Raw genomic sequence first — 19,541 nt, 5'->3', positions numbered from 1 at the left:
AAGAAGTAGTAGTTCCGAGATAACCAGCATATGTGACAATCTTTATTTTGACAAATAAGTGCAGTATAAAAAACTTGACCTGAAAATTAAAAAAAAAAAAAGGTAAAAATAAATATGTTTACAAATTATTGTAGAAACAATACAAAAGAGGATTAGAATTCTCAATGAGGAAAAACCAAAATGCGTCCAATTGTATAAAGGCTCTTCCCTTGCAAGAAACGGGGATAAAGCTGAAGACCCAGTTTGGTTTTGCTGCTGAAAAATGTACAAAATAACTTAGAAAAACCAGTCGAGGTCAAACGTTGTGAGCCCACTACCTGTACCTGCCTATTTTTGAGGAAAGTTGATGACCACAGTGCAAGGCAGAGCTGATGGTAGGACAGCCAGGAGAGCCTGACATCCTACATTAATCTTCAAGTAAATGCTGAAGAAAAACAAGCCCTTAGCGAAGTCTGAACTCTGCACTTGGCTGACCGGATTTCCTCCATTCTAATGCTCAAAATAGTTTACTTCTTGGCCAGCAGAACGATTGCCTGGATCAGCTGCCTTAGCAAATGCCTGCTGCCTTCCAGCCTTCATGGGTTGGGGCTGATGTCAACCAGCAGTCTTACCAGAAACTCGAGGTCTGTGTGATGTGGCAACTGTTAGCTACACCTGGAAACCCTTGAGTGAGTTCATAGGAGATGAAGGAAAGCACCAGGGTTTGCCCATCTGTGGCTCAGAGCACACCTTGTGTCTTTGTAGGAAGCACCTGGGTACACTTGAGGCTTGCCCTCGTCTGCTGTCCACCTCAGTGCTGGTTCTGCACGGGTTAGCTGGCCTCTGAGAAAGGACATTTGGAGGGCAAGCCAGCATCCCCTAAATCAAAGGCTTAGTCAGGATCCCAGGTTTAAACTCCAACACCGAGAACAGCCTGGATTGCAAGTCACTGGAAAATGGCTTCCCTCATTCCCCAAAAGCAGCAGAGGGAAAACAGCCAAAAACAGCCTCAGGAGGCATGAGAGAGAAAGCAACCTTAGGATGTAGGAACCAGTTTCATCTCCTAGTTTGGTTTCTGGAAAGAAGCAAGCAAATGCAGTGACTGTCACAACTGGGCTGTAAGAATTGCCTGGAGAAGCCACTGAGGAGAATGGATGTTCTCAGAGATAACCATTTTGGATTTGAGAGTTCACTTTGGGAACACCGAAAAGCTTTCCATTAGAGATGATTGTCAAGAACAGTAGCCTGAAAGTCACACATGCTAACCCGGCTGCCAAGGAATCTGTCCAAGCAGCTCCAAGATTGTAGCCAATTTGATCAGAGGCTCCTCATAGTTCCCATATGTGCTGAGAACACGCTTGCCTCCTGCTGAGGGTTCTATAAGAGCCCAGGCTCCGCCCCAATTGCCACCTTGAAAAACTTACCCATGATGATGAGGGTAGAAGAGGTGACTGCAGTGTTACCTCAAAAAATATGCCTTTGAAGAAAGTGAAGTGAGGAGTGTGTCTTAGCCTCAGATCAGAGCTGAATTTGAGAGGAATTCAGGAGTATACAGGTTAAAATACCCAAAACTTCACTACTTTTCTGAACATGTTGGGGCTTAATCTTTTTGTCTCCCCAGCAGAGATCACAGACAAGCTAAGAACCCATCTAGACGTCTGAGCAATTTCCAGGTGGAACACCCAAGGCCTCTGTATAGCTTATGGCCTCCTTTAGCACCACCACAATCTCTTTGTTCCTCCTGGCACTTGCCTTTTTAATGTACACGTTTAAAAGCAGTTCAGTGCTAACTCCCTGCTGGTTTGGCTCATCCCTGGAGTGCTGATGTGGAGTGGGGTATCGCACATAAAGCACCATTCCTGGACCCTGTTTTCTGAGCCCAAAGATCAGGCTTCTGGGCCTTGTATCTCAGGCGCAATCTTATTGCATGGATGACTACTTAGGGGTGGGGTGGGGGTGACATACACTAACCGGCCCAGCTCGCTCAGTAGAAATTCTCCTGCCACCTCTGGTTGTGTTCAGATGGGCTGGGAGAACCTCTTTCCACAGGTGGCCATCACTCAGGTACCTATCACAAGTTGCCACTGAATGGGACTTACTTGGTTTAGCGCACTTCTGAGTGCCCTCTGGAGCCCAGGAGGAGACTACTGCCTGTGTGCAGATGCAAGCAGACAGGCAATCTGAAAACACAGAATCCCCTGCAGCCCTGCACCTAGGAGGATCAGTGTTGCCCCCTCTAAACAGAGCTGCCAGGCCATACTACATCACCATTCTTTGCATTTTAGATTTGTCCTTTGGACCATTAAGAGACTCAAACACAGCACTCCCTCCTCCCTCCCACCCCGTCTTTTCTCTTCCATTCCCCTTCCCTCCCTTACCCATTGCACTTTACCCGCTCTGTTTGGGGGCCATGTCACACCTCAGCGAAAGCCAAGCTATACTGCTCCGGCTTCTTCCCACATCGCCGGGCAATGATGGCCAGATACAGCATGAGGAGGGCCACCCAGTAGCAGCCGTACAGGATAGCCCCAGAGACAAGGAAGGCTAGCTCCGTCTCACTGAACAGGTCCTGGCAATAAGCTGTGTAGGCCAGCCCTCCCAGGAGAACTGCCACCCAGATGGACACAGGGATGAGGCCGATGAAGTTCACCACAATGGTTTTTCGGCCAGAGGTGCCCCAGCCGGACTTGTTGATGGTAGCAATGGCAAAGATCTTGGCCGGCAGCAGGCTGGACATATAGAGGAGGGAGTAGAGGGACATGAAGATCATCTCTGCATTGCCCCGAAGGAAGCAGGCATAGGTGGCCTTGATAATGCCCACCAGCTGCACCGTCAGCAGGAAGAGGAGAATGTTCCAGATGCGGCCCCGGTAGAACAGCTGTATGACCGTGGCGATGAGGAAGAAGGGGAAGAAACCTGTGACCACTGACTCGTAGGTCATCCAGAGGTGGTGCTTATGGAACCACAGAGAGTTGTAGAGCCACTCCCGGAAGTAAGACTTGCTCCAGCGGGTTTGCTGGTTGAGCCACCGGAGGTACTTAGTGGGGGTCTCTGTGAGGCACTTGGAGCGTGCGGTATACTTAGTTCGGTAGCCAAGGCTCAGAACCCGGTTGGTGAGGTGCCGGTCGTCCCCGAAGCTGCACTTGCTGCCTAGGAACTTCTGATGGTACCAGTCCTCCAGGAACTGCTGGAGGAGGCTGTTGCGGTACATGCCCAAGGGCCCGCTAATACACTGCACGCAGCCAAAGTAGGACTGGCAGGCCCTCTCCACGTTGAAGGCCATCCAGTACCGCACGCTGCTCAGGAAGGAAATCCAGGAGTCGTACTTGTTGAGGATCTGCAAGGGAATAGAGATGCTGGGCCTCCTCACCTAAGGACGCACGCCCGGAGGACAGACATCAGAGACCACGAGGCCTCCTTACCATGGCTTCTGTGGCCCACTGCTCAGATTCCTGGCCATCGGTTCCTTTGGAGCTGGTAAACCTGAGGCTTAAAGGAGCTAACCACTCGCACTCACTGTCCCAAGCACCAGCTCTACCTCCCTACTGTGTCATCTCATCTGCAGAGCTTTTCCCCACTAAGCGGCTCTAGCAGTCAAAGCCACCTTCAGTCTCAGGAGGCAGCCTGTGGTGGTGGCAGAGAAGGGGGCTTGGGAAGAATGCAGGACACCACCACAGCCACCTGTTGTGAGCTTTTTGTGGCTGGAAAGGAACTAGGGGACCTGGGAGGCTGCTTCAGTATCTCGGGCAGATTGGGCTCCTTATTCTTACCGAATTGACCAGAGCTCTTCGGCCCATCCCCTAAGAGCAAGGGCCTCTCAAGGCTCTGACTTGGGAGCTACCTGCTGCACCACCAGCCAAAAAGGAAGTACCTTCTAGGATATACGGCCTCAAAATACTGTGCCCTCCTGCAGTATAGACTCTTCTCCATACCTGTTAAGTGACTTCCCCTCATGTGGAAGAAGAGCAAGAAAGGGGTTGGGCAGCGACGGGGGTGAGCCCTTTGGTGTCAGTGAAAATGCCAGGAAAGAACCTCCCCACAAATACTAGAAAGTACCCATTTCCCAGGAGGCACACCCAGCTGGATTAGGAAAGAGTCCAGACCCTCCCCCAGGTAGCCCTGGTCTCATCTTACTTGGACATCTCCCCCGACTCCCCCTACTTGGGGATCCTCCTCCAGGACTCGAAGCATCTCGATGGTGCAGGCTGGATCCAGCACAGTGTCAGAGTCGCACACCTGCAGAGGGAGTGCGCCGTCAGCCCATTCTGACCTCAGGCCTGCACACCGACCCCCCACCCCACTGCCAGGCTGCTCACTGCCTGAGAGACATAACCCCTTCTCAAAACGTGACTCACTTCCAGCCTCTAGCTAAGAGATCTGCGCTACCAGAAGGTGCCAGAGGTAAAATGAAAGTAAAAGTGTTCAGCTGCCAGACTTGACAGCCACTAGGCTGAGAGGGAGAAACCCTGAAGACGGTAGGTGCCAGGCCTGGAAAGGGAGACATGCTTAGCACTGGATGCAAAAGATTGCTCTGGGGGGTCCTTCGGCAGAAGGGAAACATGTCACTGAAATCAGATGGCAGGCACAGTAGGGTAGCCCAGGACTAACAGGCTATATATGGCCTTAAGTGACCCCAGAGTTAACCCCAGGGGTCCCTGCATCAGCCTCTGACCCCTTGGACAACCTGCAGCCCAGTGGTGGTTACCAGACTACCTACTTAAAGGCACCTCCATGAGACCAGTAACAAGGCTGCTGGCCTCTGCACCCTCCACAGACTCCCTTGGCCGAGCCTCTCAGACCAGGGCACGGTATGGCTGAGGGCTCTCCCTGGAAGCTGCTCTGAATAGGCATGGAAGCTGCAGCAGCTGCCTCCAGGCAGACCCCAGGGCCAGCTCTGCCCAGCTCTTAGGAGGCTTATGGCCTGATTCTAACAGGTGGTCCCATATGAGTTGAACCCAGGCCACTAGTTGCCCTAGTGGCTGACTCCTTTTCTGTTTTCTAAAAATTACTGAAATGGTACAAAGAATCCAGTAAGCACTGGCCAGAAGAACTGGTTTACAGACCTGATTCGCTCTGTGGTCACTGTTAGGAGAGCAATGAAGAAATCCACAGATAAACCAAAAACCCTGTTCTGCAGAAGCCTAAAATCCTTGTAATAAAAAATTACCGAGTAAGATTCCTGCAGGAAAGGAGGCTGCCTTTGACACCACAACCACACCCAGCTTTCTCTATGTTGGAGGACAGGGTGGCCAGATAAGCAGTAGAAAGCTAAGGGGGAATCAGAACAGCCTTGGCACCAGGTTGAGTCCCTCATATGTGCTTCTTCCCACCTCCCCACCAGGCACATCCTTACATCCTGGTCCATGCCTGGGAAGGGCCCAGGAAGCCTCAGGCCAGACTCCCAGAGCCTCCTCCATTTACAGGCCAAGACTCCCAGGGCTGCTGCTGTTGCTGCTGGTCTCACTGCTCCTCCCTGCCCCTGCGCTAGCCCATTCTTTTATATGCTGCTTTGCTTCCTTCAGTCCAGGGAGGTCTTTCTAACTGAGCAAGGTTAGGGGAAGAAGAGCTCTCGTGCCGCCTGGGTTTCCCCACTGGCCGGGGCAGAGTTCTGCCTCGGAGGGAGAGATACCTCCACAGCAGGCGGTTAGAAAACAGGCTGAGATCCAGCAAGCACTCACTAGCTCTGGCCCAAGGCAACCTTATGCAGTGATCCCAGGGCCGTAAAGAGACAGCTCAGGTGCGTTAGCCTGTTTGCTGATCCACTGGAACCCAGATGGCCAGGAAAGGGAGATGGGGTGGGTTGGGTGCAGGTTAGATCCTATGCTTGAAGGGAACAGATGACAAAGTCACTGTGGCTTGAGCCTGTGCCAGGGCTCAAGGGCTCTTCCCTAAGCATTTGGGTTTCCAGGAAAGTTTTGTAAGGTCCCACGACCCCAAGTGAAGTGCAGTCAAACACCCTGCTAGGCTCTCCTCACTCCCTCCATGACTGGGGAGGTCCTGGGCCTAGGAAGCCAGAAAAAGATAAACTTATGAACCCTCACGCAGAGACATCTGTCAAAAAAGCCAGACACACAATCTGAGTGAGCTAATTTCAGGTGGGTACACCAGAGAAAACGTAAATAGTATTAGAGGACTCCAAATGCTGTCAGCCGACTGAGTTGGTACACAGGTGGGCTGGCAGGACAGCCACTGTGCCTTCAAGCACTGATGAAGTGATGGGCAGCACCCTACTCTGGCAGGCGTGGAGAAGGTCAGAGAACAGAGTCAGGAAGAGAGGCAGCGTGGATGCCATCAAGAATCCTGGCTTAGGCCGGGCACGGTGGCTCATGCCTGTAATCCCAGAACTTTGGGAGGCTGAGGCGGACTGGTCAGCTGAGGTCAGGAGTTCAAGACCAGCCTGACCAACATGGAGAAACCCTGTCTCTACTAAAAGTACAAAAAGTAGCTGGGTGTCGTGGTGCACGCCTGTAATCCCAGCTACTCTACTCGGGAGGCTGAGGCAGGAGAATCACTTAAACTTGGGAGGCGGAGGTTGCAGTGAGCCAAGATCATGCCACCGCACTCCAGCCTGGGCGACAAAGTGAAACTGTGTCCCCCCAAAAAAAAAAAAAATCCGGGCCTAGAAATCCAGGGTCCTAGGGTTTCTACTTTGTACTGAAGTCTGTGGACTTTATCTTTTCAACCCTTGAGTGTTTTTAAATTTGAAGATGGAAACCATATCAACCTAGTACAGTTTCCAGGCTTATGTCAATGATTGCTTTGACCAAAGCTGGGTAGGGTTTAATCAGGGTCCCGGCCCTGCCGATGCTCCTACAGAATGAAGCTAGTCATTCACACCTGTGTCTCTCACCTCCCAGGCATGACTTTGACCCTAGGAAGAATGGGACTTTTTGGCCATAACTAGAATATTTTGAGTGTTTTTGAGGATGGTTTCTTTTGCTCTTCACCACCCTTTCTTATGAAGAGGTTCAGCTCCACATGGCCATTGCTGAAGCAGTGCTACATCACGGGTAAGAGCAGACATGAGACAGACAGCCTGGGCGCAAATCCCGGCTCTGCACCCTACTAGCCTTGGGACATTAGGCAAGTTACTTAGCTTCTCTGTGCTTTACTTTCACCTTCTGTGGGTGGAGAATAATAGTACTTATTCCCTGGGAGTGTTATGAGTATTAAAAGAGCTAACATGGAGTTGGGCACAGTGGCATATGTGCCTGTAGTCACGGCTACTAGGGAGGATGAGGTGGGAGGACTGCCCAAAGCCAGGATTTCGAGGCTATAGTGCATATTGATGATACCTTCAGCCATTGCATTCCAGCCTGGGCAACACAGTGAGACCCTTTGTCTTTAAAAAATAATAAGGCCAGGCGCGGTGGCTCACACCGGTAATCCCAGCACTTTGGGAGGCCAAGGCAGGCAGATCAAAAGGTCAGGAGTTCAAGACCAGCCTGGCCAATATGGAGAAACCCCGTCTCTACTAAAAATACAAAAAACTTAGCTGGGCATGGTGGCGAATGCCTGTAATCCCAGCTACTCGGGAAGCTGAGGCAGGGGAATTGCTTGAACCTGGAAGGCGGAGCTTACGGTGAGTTGAGATCACACTACTGCACTCCAGCCTGGGCGACAGAGTGAAACTCCATCTCAAATAAAATAAAAAACGTCATGAAGTACCTACAGTTGTGCCTGATAGCAAGTGACTGCTCTATACCCATTTGCTATTATTATTATTGGGACAGCAGTTAAGAGATGTGCCCAAAATCACAGAGCTATGTAACAGCAAACCAAGATTCCACCCAGGTCTTTTGGACCCTGGGACCGCTGTTAAGAACCATTATGCCTTGTTGCCTCCTTTCTTTTTTTTTTTTTTTGTGAGATGGAGTCTTGCTCTGTTGCCCAGGCTGGAGTGCAGGGGCATGATCTCGGCTCACTGCAAGCTCCGCCTCCCAGGTTCAGGCCATTCTCCTGCCTCAGCCTCCCAAGTAGCTGGGACTACAGGCGCCCGCCACCTCACCCGGCTAATTTTTTGTATTTTTAGTAGAGACGGGGTTTCACCGTGTTAGCCAGGATGGTCTCGATCTCCTGACCTCGTGATCCGCCTGCCTCGGCCTCCCAAAGTGTTAGGATTACAGGCTTGAGCCACCGCGCCCGGCCGCCTTGTTGCCTTAAGTGCACGAGGTGTGTGCACAACCCAAGGGACCTAGACCAGACCTCAGATTCCTGGCGGAGAGTTTGCCAGGCTGTCTAGACACGTCCCCATGTACATACGCTTCTAGGGAGGCGCCCTTACCTGAATGTAGTCCACCGAATCGCCGAGGGCCTTGAAGGCCGTGTACATGACCTCGCGCTTGCCTCCCCACCTCTGCATGATGCACGAGAAGGTGCTGGCCCGCACCACATCCCGCACACGGTCCATGCCCTCCCGCAGGCTGGCCTCCGTCTCACCCTCGCCCGCCTCATGGAAGTTGCTGCGCCACACAAAGAAACCGGCCTGCTCAGTGCCACCCAGCACCTCATGGAAGATGTCCAGCATGTAGGCGTCCTCCTGGCGGTTGCCGTCCACCACCATGACCACCTTGAGGTCAGGGAAGGAGATGCGCTGGGCCGAGCGCAGGCACTTGCGCAGGTAGTCAGGGTCCTCCTGGTATGCGGCAATGCACAGTGCCACCGAGCCCCGCCGCCGGGAGGGCAGCTTCAGGGCCTGGCCGGCCCGCCGCATGCGCCGGTGCTCCAGGAAGGCAAACAGGCTCTGAATGAGCAGGTGCAGGCCCAGGATGGCGCCGTACAGGCCGAAGGACAGGTAGTGCTTTTCCGTGTGGATGAACTGGTAGCCTGTCACATAGGCGGCCAGGATGCCACCCAACACTGCCAGGGCAAACAGGCTGGTGCCCACCACACGCAGGGCTGTCGTCAGCTGCACCGGCATCTGGCGAGAGAAGGCAGGAGATGGAGGGTCAGGCAGGAGGCAGCATTTCCAGTCCGTGGGAACAGGGGCATTCTCTGTTACTAGTGGACATGACTCACGAATCAAAACCGCCACCGTTACCGCCTACTGAGCGTAAGACTGGTAGACTCTGGCCGGGCGCGGTGGCTCAAGCCTGTCATCCCAGCACTTTGGAGGCCGAGGCGGGTGGATCACGAGGTCAGGAGATCGAGACCATCCTGGCTAAGACGGTGAAACCCCGTCTCTACTAAAAAAATACAAAAAAAACTAGCCGGGTGGGCGAGGTGGCGGGCGCCTGTAGTCCCAGCTACTCGGAGGCTGAGGCGGGAGAATGGCGGGAACCCGGGAGGCGGAGCTTGCAGTGAGCCGAGATCCGGCCACTGCACTCCAGCCTGGGCGACACAGCGAAACTCCGTCTCCAAAAAAAAAAAAAAAAAAAAAAAAAAAAAAAAAAAAAAGACTTGGTAGACTCAAGCCAGACTACTGGGGTTCAGATCCCAGCTCTGCCACTTGCTCTCTGTGCCCCCTTAGTCATGTCCTCTGTAAAATGTGGGTTGCAGGACTAACCTCAAGGCATCTTTGAGGGTTAAATGGGCAACATATACAAAGCCCTTAGTGTAGCACTGGGATAGACAAGCCAAGGCCCAGAGGGTCACGTGACACCTGCTGGTGGGTGGCATAACTGGGCTGTACCTGGCCCAAAGTGCTGAAGAGGTAAGCTTCAAGGGGGTGAGCCTGAGGCAGCTCTGGGCACCTGAAGGCCAGGGAGGTAGCCAGTGGCCTAAAAACTTCCCCCTGCCCTGCACCCACTCCTGGAGGGGATATTCACCAGTAAAGCACAGCCACCAATAAGATCCCAGAAAAAAGTGCAGGAGGAAAAGAAACAGCAAACAGAGGGGCATTGGGAAAAAAGCAGCAGCTTCCCTTTCTCAAGACAGCTATTAGTCAGAGAAACTTTCCCTGTCCTCCACTTTCTCACCTTTTACTTGAGAGGCAGGGAAGAAAGGGAAAGCAGGGGGAGAGACAGACCAGGAAATGCGAGCTGAGGAGTAGACAGCCTCCTAGAGCCCAGGGCTGAAGAGCACACAGGGAACTGCAGCCACCACTGCAGCAGCCTCCACAGTGGCTGCCTGGGCATCCCATCCGCTTGGTCCTAGTGCCCGTGTAGCATGCATCTCTGTGCCTCTGTGCATGTCCCCCTGCCCAGCCACTCCTGGAAACAATGCCCGGTTTCCATTTGCAACTAAGTCAGGGCTCCTAACATCTGCCCTGTTGGAAACAGCTGTATTTTATAAGAAGAGCCCAGGACTTGGCACCAGATAATTGGGTTTAAGACAGCACGTCTGCCTCCTGGTTGCCTGACCTTGCCCCAGTTCTCTGAGACTTGGTCTCCCCATAGTACAATGGGAGTTCTAATGGATTCCTGCCTCATGTCTCAGGTAAGTCATTTCCCCAAAAATGGAAACACTTCCGGCCCGAAGAGCTACCCTAGTGGCGAGGCTGACTGGTTTCCTCCAGAGCAGGTGGGGAGGGGGATGTGAGGGAGGGGAAAGAAGAGGTGACAAGGATGGCTGCCGGCCCTCCCATTCTGACCCACACTATCTCCTCTCTGCCACCTGCCCATGTTCACTGAGGTCTACAGACAATGATGCCTCACTTCCAAGCTTGCTCCAACTCTAGGTCTCAGGAAATGGGGCCCCCAAAACAAACACACTTTCCTGTCGGGACGCCTCTCACATGGAAGGGGCGAAGAACACGCAGTCACTGCCTAAATCGACCTGAGACTCAGGCACCAGCAGCCTTGGCCAGGAAAGAGCTGCTGGCAGCCTTGCCTCTCCGGGAAGCCGCGGCCTCCGGGCGCTCTGCCCCACCGTCCCGGGAAGCCCGCCGCGTGCTTCCTTCACAGGACTCCCATCCCTCCCTGTTCCCACCCTACTGCTCGCGCCTGCGGCCCAGGAGTCCCCAGGCCTGCATCCGCAGCCCAGGAGCGCCCCCATTCCCCTCCGGAGCTTACATGCTGAAGGGACGCAGCGGGTCCCCCTTGCCTGCCTGCGCTCTGGGTAGGGGAAGGGGGTGCCAAGGCCAGCCCGGCAACCTGGGCGCTGGCGCCCCACCTCGGTGCAGTGCTGGAGGCGGCGCCCACCAGGTCAAAGCGGCTGCGAACGCACTCGCCACGCTTCTCATCCCCGCTCGAGCCTCGCCTCTTGGCAAAGGCGGCGCCGGCCACACCCACGTGCCGGTTTCCCACGACCCACCCGGGAAGGAACGGAAAACCCAAGGATTCCCTGTCGGACCAGGCCTTGCTCTTCTTCCCGGAACCCCAGCTACCTTGGCAAAGTGTGCCTGTAGACAAAGGCGCATCCCCGGTGTCGCCGGCCCTCTTCTTCCTTGGGCGGGACCCCTCCCCCGCAGGAATTAGAGGCATTACCCAGATTACTACCCCCAACCCCAAACAGAGGTCCCTAAAATGTCCCTCAACCGGATATCCCACGTGCAATCAGGCGCTGGTGCAGGCTGTGGTCGAGGTTCTCCTGCCCAGACCTGGGGCGGGGGGCTGTGTCACCCCAAGCCGACAGAGGCTGGGGGGGTGATCCTACAGCCTGGACAGCCTCCTCCTCATGCCCTTCGCTCATCCATGGGAGCCCAGCCCAGGCAAACTAACGCGCATTCGGCTTTCAAGGGCACAAGGTTGGGGGCGCGCTCAAGTCCGGTTCCCAGGACCACGGAAGGAGAACCCCCAGTCAAGGACGCACGCTTCTCCATCCAGCCTCCGAAACTTTGAGGGGCTGCTGGTGTGCAGCGTCTCTCCCGCTGACAGGTGCGCCCCGCGGCAGGGCCACACGCGGCGGCATGGAAACTTGTGCGCCCAGCGGGGCTCCTCCTCTTGTGCCAGGCCACCCTCCGGACCCCTCCAAGCCGGCCAGGGGAGAGGAGCCCAGTCCCCTGGACACGTGCTGCCGCGGCCTGGTCGACCCGCAGGAACCTGGGCGCCTGGTACCTTGGTGCCCAGACAGGTGCGAACCCCCGGGCCGTCGTAGAAGGTGCGGGGGAGGGGTACCCCAACCAGCCTGGAGCCCCGCACCGGCGTCCGCCTCCTAATTCATTCACAAAACAGGAGCTGCCGGGGAGGAAGGCTGCGAGGCTGGAGGAGGAGAGGATGCAGGAAGAAAGGGAGGAGGGGTCAGTGGGGAGGGGGCTGCGGGAACGGCCGCCGGGAAGCCCGGGGCTGCCGCCGCCCCCAACCCGCCTCTCCGCGCCGGACTCGGCGCCCGCAGGGCTGGGAGCTGGCTGGGTGCGGGGGGCTCCGCGAGAAGCACCCCTGCCGCCCGGCGCGCCCCGGCCTCGGCGCAGCCCCGCGCGGCCCGCCCCTCCTGGGTACCGGCCGGCCCGCGCTCACCGTGCCGCCGGCTGCCGCGCTCCGGAGCTCAGCAGGCCCGCGGCGGCTCCATGCCCCTCCTCCCGCTCCGCTCCGCGCCGCCGCGCGCTCCGACTGCCGCCGGCCCAGCCGAGCCGCTCTTAAGTACCCGCGCGTGCCCGCCAGGAGAGGCGCCTCCCCCGGCCCTGGGGCCGGGAAAGTTGACCAGAGTGGGAGGGCCCCCGAGGGCGCACCCCCGACCCCGCGCGGTCCCAGGGAGCGCCACGGGCCGGCGCTTGGATGGGACGCCTGGTCCCGGGTGGACGCGGCTCCGGGTCGCAAGACTCGCAGCCCCTGCGCCCTCTCCGAAGCTGGGTCCCGTGAGTGGGGCCGAAGGCCGCGCGGCTCCGCAATCGCCCTGGGACCAGCCGCCAAGACGAGACGGTCATTGGACTCAACCTAGAACCTGAAGCGTCGTTAACTTTCCAGATACCACACAGGGACTTCCAAAATTGTTACTCTCCCTCCCCGCCCCCACGCCCCGCTCTCTAACCCGCAAAACCTACTCACCCTGCAAGGAAGGCGAGCGGAGAGCACTCTTCCCCGACTTCTGCTCGCGAAGGGGCAGTTCGCTGTCTAGGGGGCTCCCTAAAACCAAGGCAGCAGAACCTTCCTGCTGGCAGGAAAGAGGCGCAGAAGAGAATTGTCAAATGTAAAAAGGCTGGTCAAAGAAGGTGTTAACAATTGTGACAGCTTAGCTTTGAATTCCGCAGTGGGGCGCTGATGACTTTAAGGCGGTTTGCAAAAGCTGCAAATGGTTTTGCAGGAACCTTGGAGGTTCCGGTGTCTTCAAGCCAAAACAATTCCTCCTCTTCTTTTTCACACCTTTATTTCCGACATCCATGACCTCCTAAATTCCCAACTGACCTTATTGCCAGTAGTTTTCAGGTCCCTAAAAGATGGTACTAGACTTGGGTGAAGTGAGATGAAGTGAGTTGGGGTGCGCTGGGGTGGGGTGAGATCGAGGAGGGGAGGGGAGTTGTTAGCAGAGACAAGTTTAGAGCCAGCTGAAGGCGCTGAGTTTTTACATCGCAGGAAAACTTTAAGAGAAATTATAATTAATAACTAGTTTTTAAAAAATGAGTAGCCGGGCGCAGTGGCTCAAGCCTTTAATCTCAGCACTTTGGGCATTACGGACGTGGTGACCCATGCCCGTAATCCTAGCTACTCGGGAGGCTGAGGCAGGAGAACCGCTTGAACCTCGGAGGTGGAGGTTGCAGTGAGCTGAAATCGCGCCACTGCACTCCAGCTTGGGCGGCCAAGCGAGACTCCGTCTCCAAAAAAAAAAAAAAAGCTTACCTGTTTTCCAAATACACCTGATATAATTTCTATCACTTCTTCCCAAGCTGCAACAAATTTATAGGCACCTGAGCTGCAGTCTATAAACCTCCTCTCTGAAGTTTTAGGGGCTCAGGGACTTGCCTGCCCACCATCACTCAGTCTTGACCACAGAGCTGGCACCTCAGTCCCCGCAGGCAAGCAAAGACCCCAGGCACACCTACTCCACACAATCCCATCTTACATTATTGGCCAGGTACAGTGGCTCACACCTGTAGTCCCAGCACTTTGGGAGGCTGAAGATGGAGGATCACTTGAGGCCAGGAGTTCCAGACCAGCCTGGGCAACAAAGCAAGACTTCCCCCATCTTTACAAAAATTAAAATTAAAAAATTAGCCAGGGCCGGGTGCAGGCTCATGCCTGTAATCCCAACACTCTGGGAGGCCGAGATGGGTGGATCATGAGGTCAGGAGTTTGAGACCCTGGCTAATATGGTGAAACCCCATCTCTACTGAAAATACAAAATTAGCCAGGCGTGGTGGTGCGCACCTATAGTCCTAGCCACTCGGAAGGTTGAGCCAGAAGAATTGCTTGAACTCAGGAGGCAGAGGTTCCAGTGGGCCAAGATTGTGCCACTGCACTCCAGCCTGGGCAACAGAGTGAGACTCCATCTCAAAAAAAAAAAAAAAAGAAAAAGAAAGAAAGAAAAGAAAAATGCATCAGCCAGGCATGGTGGAGTGTGCCTGTAGTCCCAGCTACTAGGGAGGCTGAGGCAGGAGAATTGCTTGAGCCCAGGAAGTTAAGTCAGCAGTGAGCTATGATTGAACTACTGCACTCCAGCCTGGGTGACAGAACAAGACCCTGTCTCAAAAACAAACTCCTGGACTCCAGCAGGCCTTCTGCCTCAGCCTCCCTAGGGCCTAGTCCTATAGGCATGCTATCTAGCCCAGCTGCAAGTGTTTTGAACTTCAGATGGCCTGAGGGGCCCTACCAGAGCCATTCCTACTTACACAAAGATGGAGAAGAAGCCTTAGGTTGGTGGAGGGGAGGGCTTTAGAGTCTGCCAGTAAGCCCCAGTGTCTTCATCCCAGAGATGGGATTGCTAGGTGGACTAATAGGAAGTTTGAAGAGATTGGCTGAGGGTAAGCACTCAGTAAGTGTTACTCAACCAGAGAGCAGCATCCTTTGCCCATGCTACGGGTTCTACATGGCCATCCGTCTAGAGCACTCAGTGACAGCAAGTTCAAGGATCAGTGTTTGAATGAAAGAAAACCACCTGGCTGGGTGTGGGGGCTCACCTGTAATCCCAGCACTTTTGGAGGCTGAGGCAGGTGGATCACCTGAGTTCGGGAGTTCAAGACCAGCCTGGCCAACATGGTGAAACCCTGTCTCTACTAAAAATACAAAAAATTAGCCGGGCGTGGTGGTGTGTGCCTGTAGTCCCAGCTAGTCGGGAGGCTGAGGCAGAAGAATCACTTGAACCCAGGAAGCGAAGGTTGCAGTGAGCGGAGATCGTGCCACTGCACTCTAGCCTAGGCAACAAGAGTGAAACTCCGTCTCTAAAGAAAAAAAAGAAAAAGAAAGAAAAAAAAAAAAGAAAGAAAAATGGCTTGTCTGTCTTGCATTATGAACCCCGGAACCCTGGGCTACCTCCTCCACATCCAGAGGCATCACAGACCCCTGGAGTTGCTGCGGACGAGGATATCTCTGATCCTTCCTCCTTCCCAGATTTGCAATCTGCAACATCAGAGAAAATAAGCAGGGGCTGGGCAGGGGCAAAAATGAGTGCATCAGCCTGGTGGAGAGCAGACGCTCCTCTTAGAGGCTCATCTCCCTGTGGAGGGCGGGCCCCATGTGGCCAGGTGCTCTGTTGTCAAGAGAAGCCAGAAATCCAGATTTTGTATGTGAAATCTCCTAACTTTTTTAAGCATTGGTAATTCAAATGTTGAAGGAAACACACACACACACCACACACACACACACACACACACACACACACACGCCAGACATAATGTGTCTGAGTCATATCCAGCCAACTGGCTGCTTGTAAGTGACCTGTTTAGAAGCCCAAGGAATGGAGCAGCCAGTTTGGAAGGATCCCTTCTGTCCTCACTCAGCAGCAACATGACTTCTCTGGGTGCAAGTTTATCTCCCTGGGGCTGGGCCAGGATCATCCCATGCCTAGTTAGTTTCTTAGACTCCAACTGTGTCCCAAGGCTTATTGCCCTTCTCACGCCGCCAGCTCCACGGAGTTTTCCAGGTGGTGGGGCTGGTTTAGCACCACCGCACGAGTCCATGAAAACCTCCTAAATCAACAGTGGGTCCAGATAGAACCTCATGAGGACAACAAACACCCTGCCCGTACCAATTATTGGCTTTGCCCCTAAATGGCCTACCCTAGGGAGCACTCTCTCTTTTTCTGATCTGCAGGGCCAAGGACCTGGTGTTACCAGGCAGATAAGAGAGCCTTTACCTTTGTGGCAGTCTATGCCAGGGAGGATTTGCCTGTAATTAGCATCCAGTTTGTGGTGTCCTATTTGCATTCATCCCTTCACGGGGAGGTGGGGAGGGGTTTATTTAAGGGGCTGTTACAATCAAGCTCGAGTTTATCTCTGCTTACCACTGGGGATTTAGAAATAGGGCTAATTCCATACCCAATCGCTTAAAAACGTGAATTCAGATGTTGCTGAATTGGCTTTTGCACAGGTTCCACAGGCTAAGCCTTCCTATTAGGCTCAGTAGTAGAAGATTCATGCTGCACTTACAACACTCATTTAACAAATGCTGAAGGCCTGCTCTGAGCACAGAACAGTGCTTTGGCACCTGGAGGTCTCGGGCTGGTCCCTGCCATCTAGAACGTTACCCATTTTGAAGACAAATGTGCTTGAGAGTACAAGTATAGGCCGGGCACAGTGGCTCACGCCTGTAATCCCAACACTTTGGGAGGCCGAGGCAGGTGGATCACGAGGTCAGGAGTTTAAGACCAGCCTGGCCCACATGGTGAAACCCCGTCTTCACTAAAGATACAAAAACTTAGCCGGGCATGGCAGCGTGCACCTGTAATCCCAGCTACTTGGGAAGCTGAGGCAGGAGAATCGCTTGAACCTGGGAGGCGGAGGCTGCAGTGAGCCAAGATCGCACCACTGCACTCCAGTCTGGGTGACAGGATGAGATCCCGTCTCAAAAAAGAAAAGTATAAGTATAAACTATACAAGACAGTTTATAATTAAATATTGATGAGAGAATCCAACGTGAAGAGTTTCAGGATTTCAGGAAAGGTCTCTGTAAGCTGAAACAGGCTGGGCAGAATTTCACGGGGAACCTGAGCTGCTATATAGAAAGGGAAGAACATTTTAGGTAGAAAGGATAGCTTAAGTACAAGGCCAGGTGTAGGAATGGGGGACGTGTGTTTAGAGGACAGCCAAGAGAGGCCAGGGTGGAAGATGAAATCTACACTAAAGAAGTTCCGCCAGCCTGACCAACATGGTGAAACCCCGTCTCTACTAGAAATACAAAAATTAGCCAAGCGTGGTGACACATGCCTGTAATCCCAGTTACTCAAGAGGCAGAGGCATGAGAATCCCTTGAACCCGGGAGGCAGAGGCTGCAGTGAGCCAAGATCGCACCACTGCACTGCAGCCTGGGTGACAGAGTAAGACTTGGCCTCAGAAGAAAAAAAAAAGGAGCTTCCAGCAGGGCCTGTTGTGTAGGAAGTGCCTGGTACCCTCTAGCTGCTGTGAGGAGGAGGATGCTAGGGCCGGAGCAGAGGACCTGCAGTGACCGAATAAGGAGTTTGGATTGTATCCAGTAGGTTATGGAGAATTACTGAACATGTCTGAGCAAGATAGGAGTAGATTGCAAGTACTGTTTGGGGAAGGTTGGGCTGGCAGCCCTTGGAGTAAGGACTAGGAACGGGGTATGGGAGATCAGTTAGGAGGCAGATGGAACAAAAGGCTGAGGAGAAGCCGCGATGAGAAGTGTGGGTGCTGCCTTCTGGAAGTGGACTTGAGGACAGGCAGTGACAAGGACTAATTCTAAATGAGTGCCTTGGACGCCAGGAATAATCCTCCAACACGGGAGGCATAACCAAGAGAAAAGTACTCGGCAGTGCAGAGAATTCAAGGGGCCTTTCTCAAAGCTTTGGCGGGTGGGAGGTAACTGAAGCTGACAGTTCCACAAAGATTTCACCTTTCAATGAAATTTCAAATCCAAACTCACGAAATGCTCAAATATCTTGTACCTGTAACCTCTCTGCCATCATTGGTGCTAGAAGCTGCAGAGCAACCTTGCCAGGACCCAGGTGCTCCATCATCCCACAGTTCTGCTCTGCTGTCTCCTAGTGAGTGGCTTTGAGCAGGGGAGGTGGGAGGAGGGGCATCCGAGCTCTATAGGCTGCCCCCTCACCCTCTGCCCTCACGCTTCACTGCTCCTCCCTGGCATCCAGCCCATCACTTCCAGCAAAGCAAAACAGAATAGAGGATGGCAGCCAAGCTACCCAGGCTGCCTCCAACCCTCCAGGTTTCATCCCCATCCACTTTCCCTGGGCTGACCACCATGAAAACCTCTTGAAGCTAAGGAGGGTGAACTGAAAATGGCTCCTGAATAGTAGCAGGTTATGTTCCCCCAGCTGACCAAACAGGGCTTTCTCTTCAAGGCGGCTTCAGCTGCAATACTAGTTAATACATAATTCAAAGTGGAAAGTGTGTGTCTTGACTACAGCAAGGCAGCTACTACCAAACAAAGTTATCCTTTCATAACTTTCCCCTCTTACTGACAAGCACTCTGTAATCAGGACCATTTCCAGGTGCTATGTTTGAAGAAGCAGGCTTAAGGACTTTCCTGTGCTGCCGTTAGAATGGTTCCATTTTAACTCCAGTCTCTCTCTCCTTTGATGGAAGAATTGTTTCATTTCAAATTAAGGGGCCTCTGCTCTGCTGGAGGCAAAGCGGTCAGCCCCTGCTAAGGGGCCAGGTTCTTTTATGCTGGCTTGAAGGTCAGGATTAGGAGGGGCACACTAGAGCGATAACCGAATATCAAATCAGACCTGGAGATGCTTTTCTCGGAATCCTAAACAGAAGCTCTTCCCAGCCATCTTTCTTTTCTCTCCCTCCTCTAGGAGAGTGTAGAAAAAAAAAAAACCCAGAAGGCAATTTTCAACACTTATCTATCTTTTTGTTGGAATATGGTGCAGCTACTAAAAAATATGTTCATGAGGACAATGGAGGAATACTCCAGACACCTATGCAGTGTTAAGTAATGAACAGGAGACACAATTGTTATGTATGCATACCTACATTTATGTTGTTGTTTTCTTTAAAATTGTATGAATTAGGCTAGGCACAGTGGCTCACGCCTGTAATCCCGGCACTTTGGGAGGCTGAGGTGGGTGGGTCACAAGGTCAGGAGACTGAGAACATCCTGGTCAACATGGTAAAACCCCACCTCTACTAAAAATACAAAAATTAGCTGGGCGTGGTGGTATGCACCTGTAGTCCCAACTACTCGGGAGGCTGAGGCAGGAGAATCATTTGAACCCGGGAGGCAGAGGTTGCAGTGAGCCAAGATCGCGCCACTGCCACTCCAACCTGGCGACAGAGCAAGACACCATCTAAAAAAAAAAAAAAAAAAAAAGAATTAAAGGCAGGTGAGAAGTTCACCAAATATCAAGGTCAGGTTTGATCATTAAGACCAGGTTTAGGCTGGGCGCAGTGGCTCACACCTGTAATCCCATTTTGGGAGGCTGAGGCAGGCTGATCACCTGAGGTCAGGAGTTCAAGACCAGCGTGACCAACAGGGAGAAACCATGTCTCTACTAAAAATATAAAATTAGCTGGGCATGGTGGCGCATGCCTGTAATCCCAGCTACTCAGGAGACTGAGGCAGGAGAATCACTTGAACCTGGGAGGCGGAGGTTGTGGTGAACCGAGATTA

General features: G+C 53.4%; 1 protein-coding gene across 2 annotated transcripts in view; it reads right to left on the bottom strand.

Annotated features, from left to right (window-relative positions):
- Positions 1-15: 15 nt before the first annotated feature.
- The window catches only part of HAS3 (hyaluronan synthase 3), a 35,452-nt gene continuing 15,926 nt past the window's right edge, over positions 16-19,541 (bottom strand). The window contains exons 2-5 of one of the 2 annotated variants that reach the window (XM_033218809.1): positions 12,843-12,945; positions 8,264-8,899; positions 4,114-4,215; positions 16-3,316 (exon numbers count right to left, since the gene is read on the bottom strand). In XM_033218809.1, coding sequence (XP_033074700.1) covers positions 2,393-3,316; positions 4,114-4,215; positions 8,264-8,899 — 1,662 coding nt within the window. In that variant the 5' untranslated portion in view covers positions 12,843-12,945 and the 3' untranslated portion in view covers positions 16-2,392. Of the gene's footprint in view, positions 3,317-4,113; positions 4,216-8,263; positions 8,900-12,314; positions 12,404-12,842; positions 12,946-19,541 lie in introns of those variants that run through there. The other variant, XM_033218810.1, reaches the window with a different exon arrangement.

Source organism: Trachypithecus francoisi, unplaced genomic scaffold (assembly GCF_009764315.1).
Source record: "Trachypithecus francoisi isolate TF-2019V2 unplaced genomic scaffold, Tfra_2.0 Lachesis_group10, whole genome shotgun sequence".
Lineage (NCBI taxonomy): Eukaryota > Metazoa > Chordata > Mammalia > Primates > Cercopithecidae > Trachypithecus > Trachypithecus francoisi.
The sequence above is the reverse complement of the archived record's forward strand: the minus strand, read 5'-3'. Positions and strand labels throughout refer to the sequence as shown.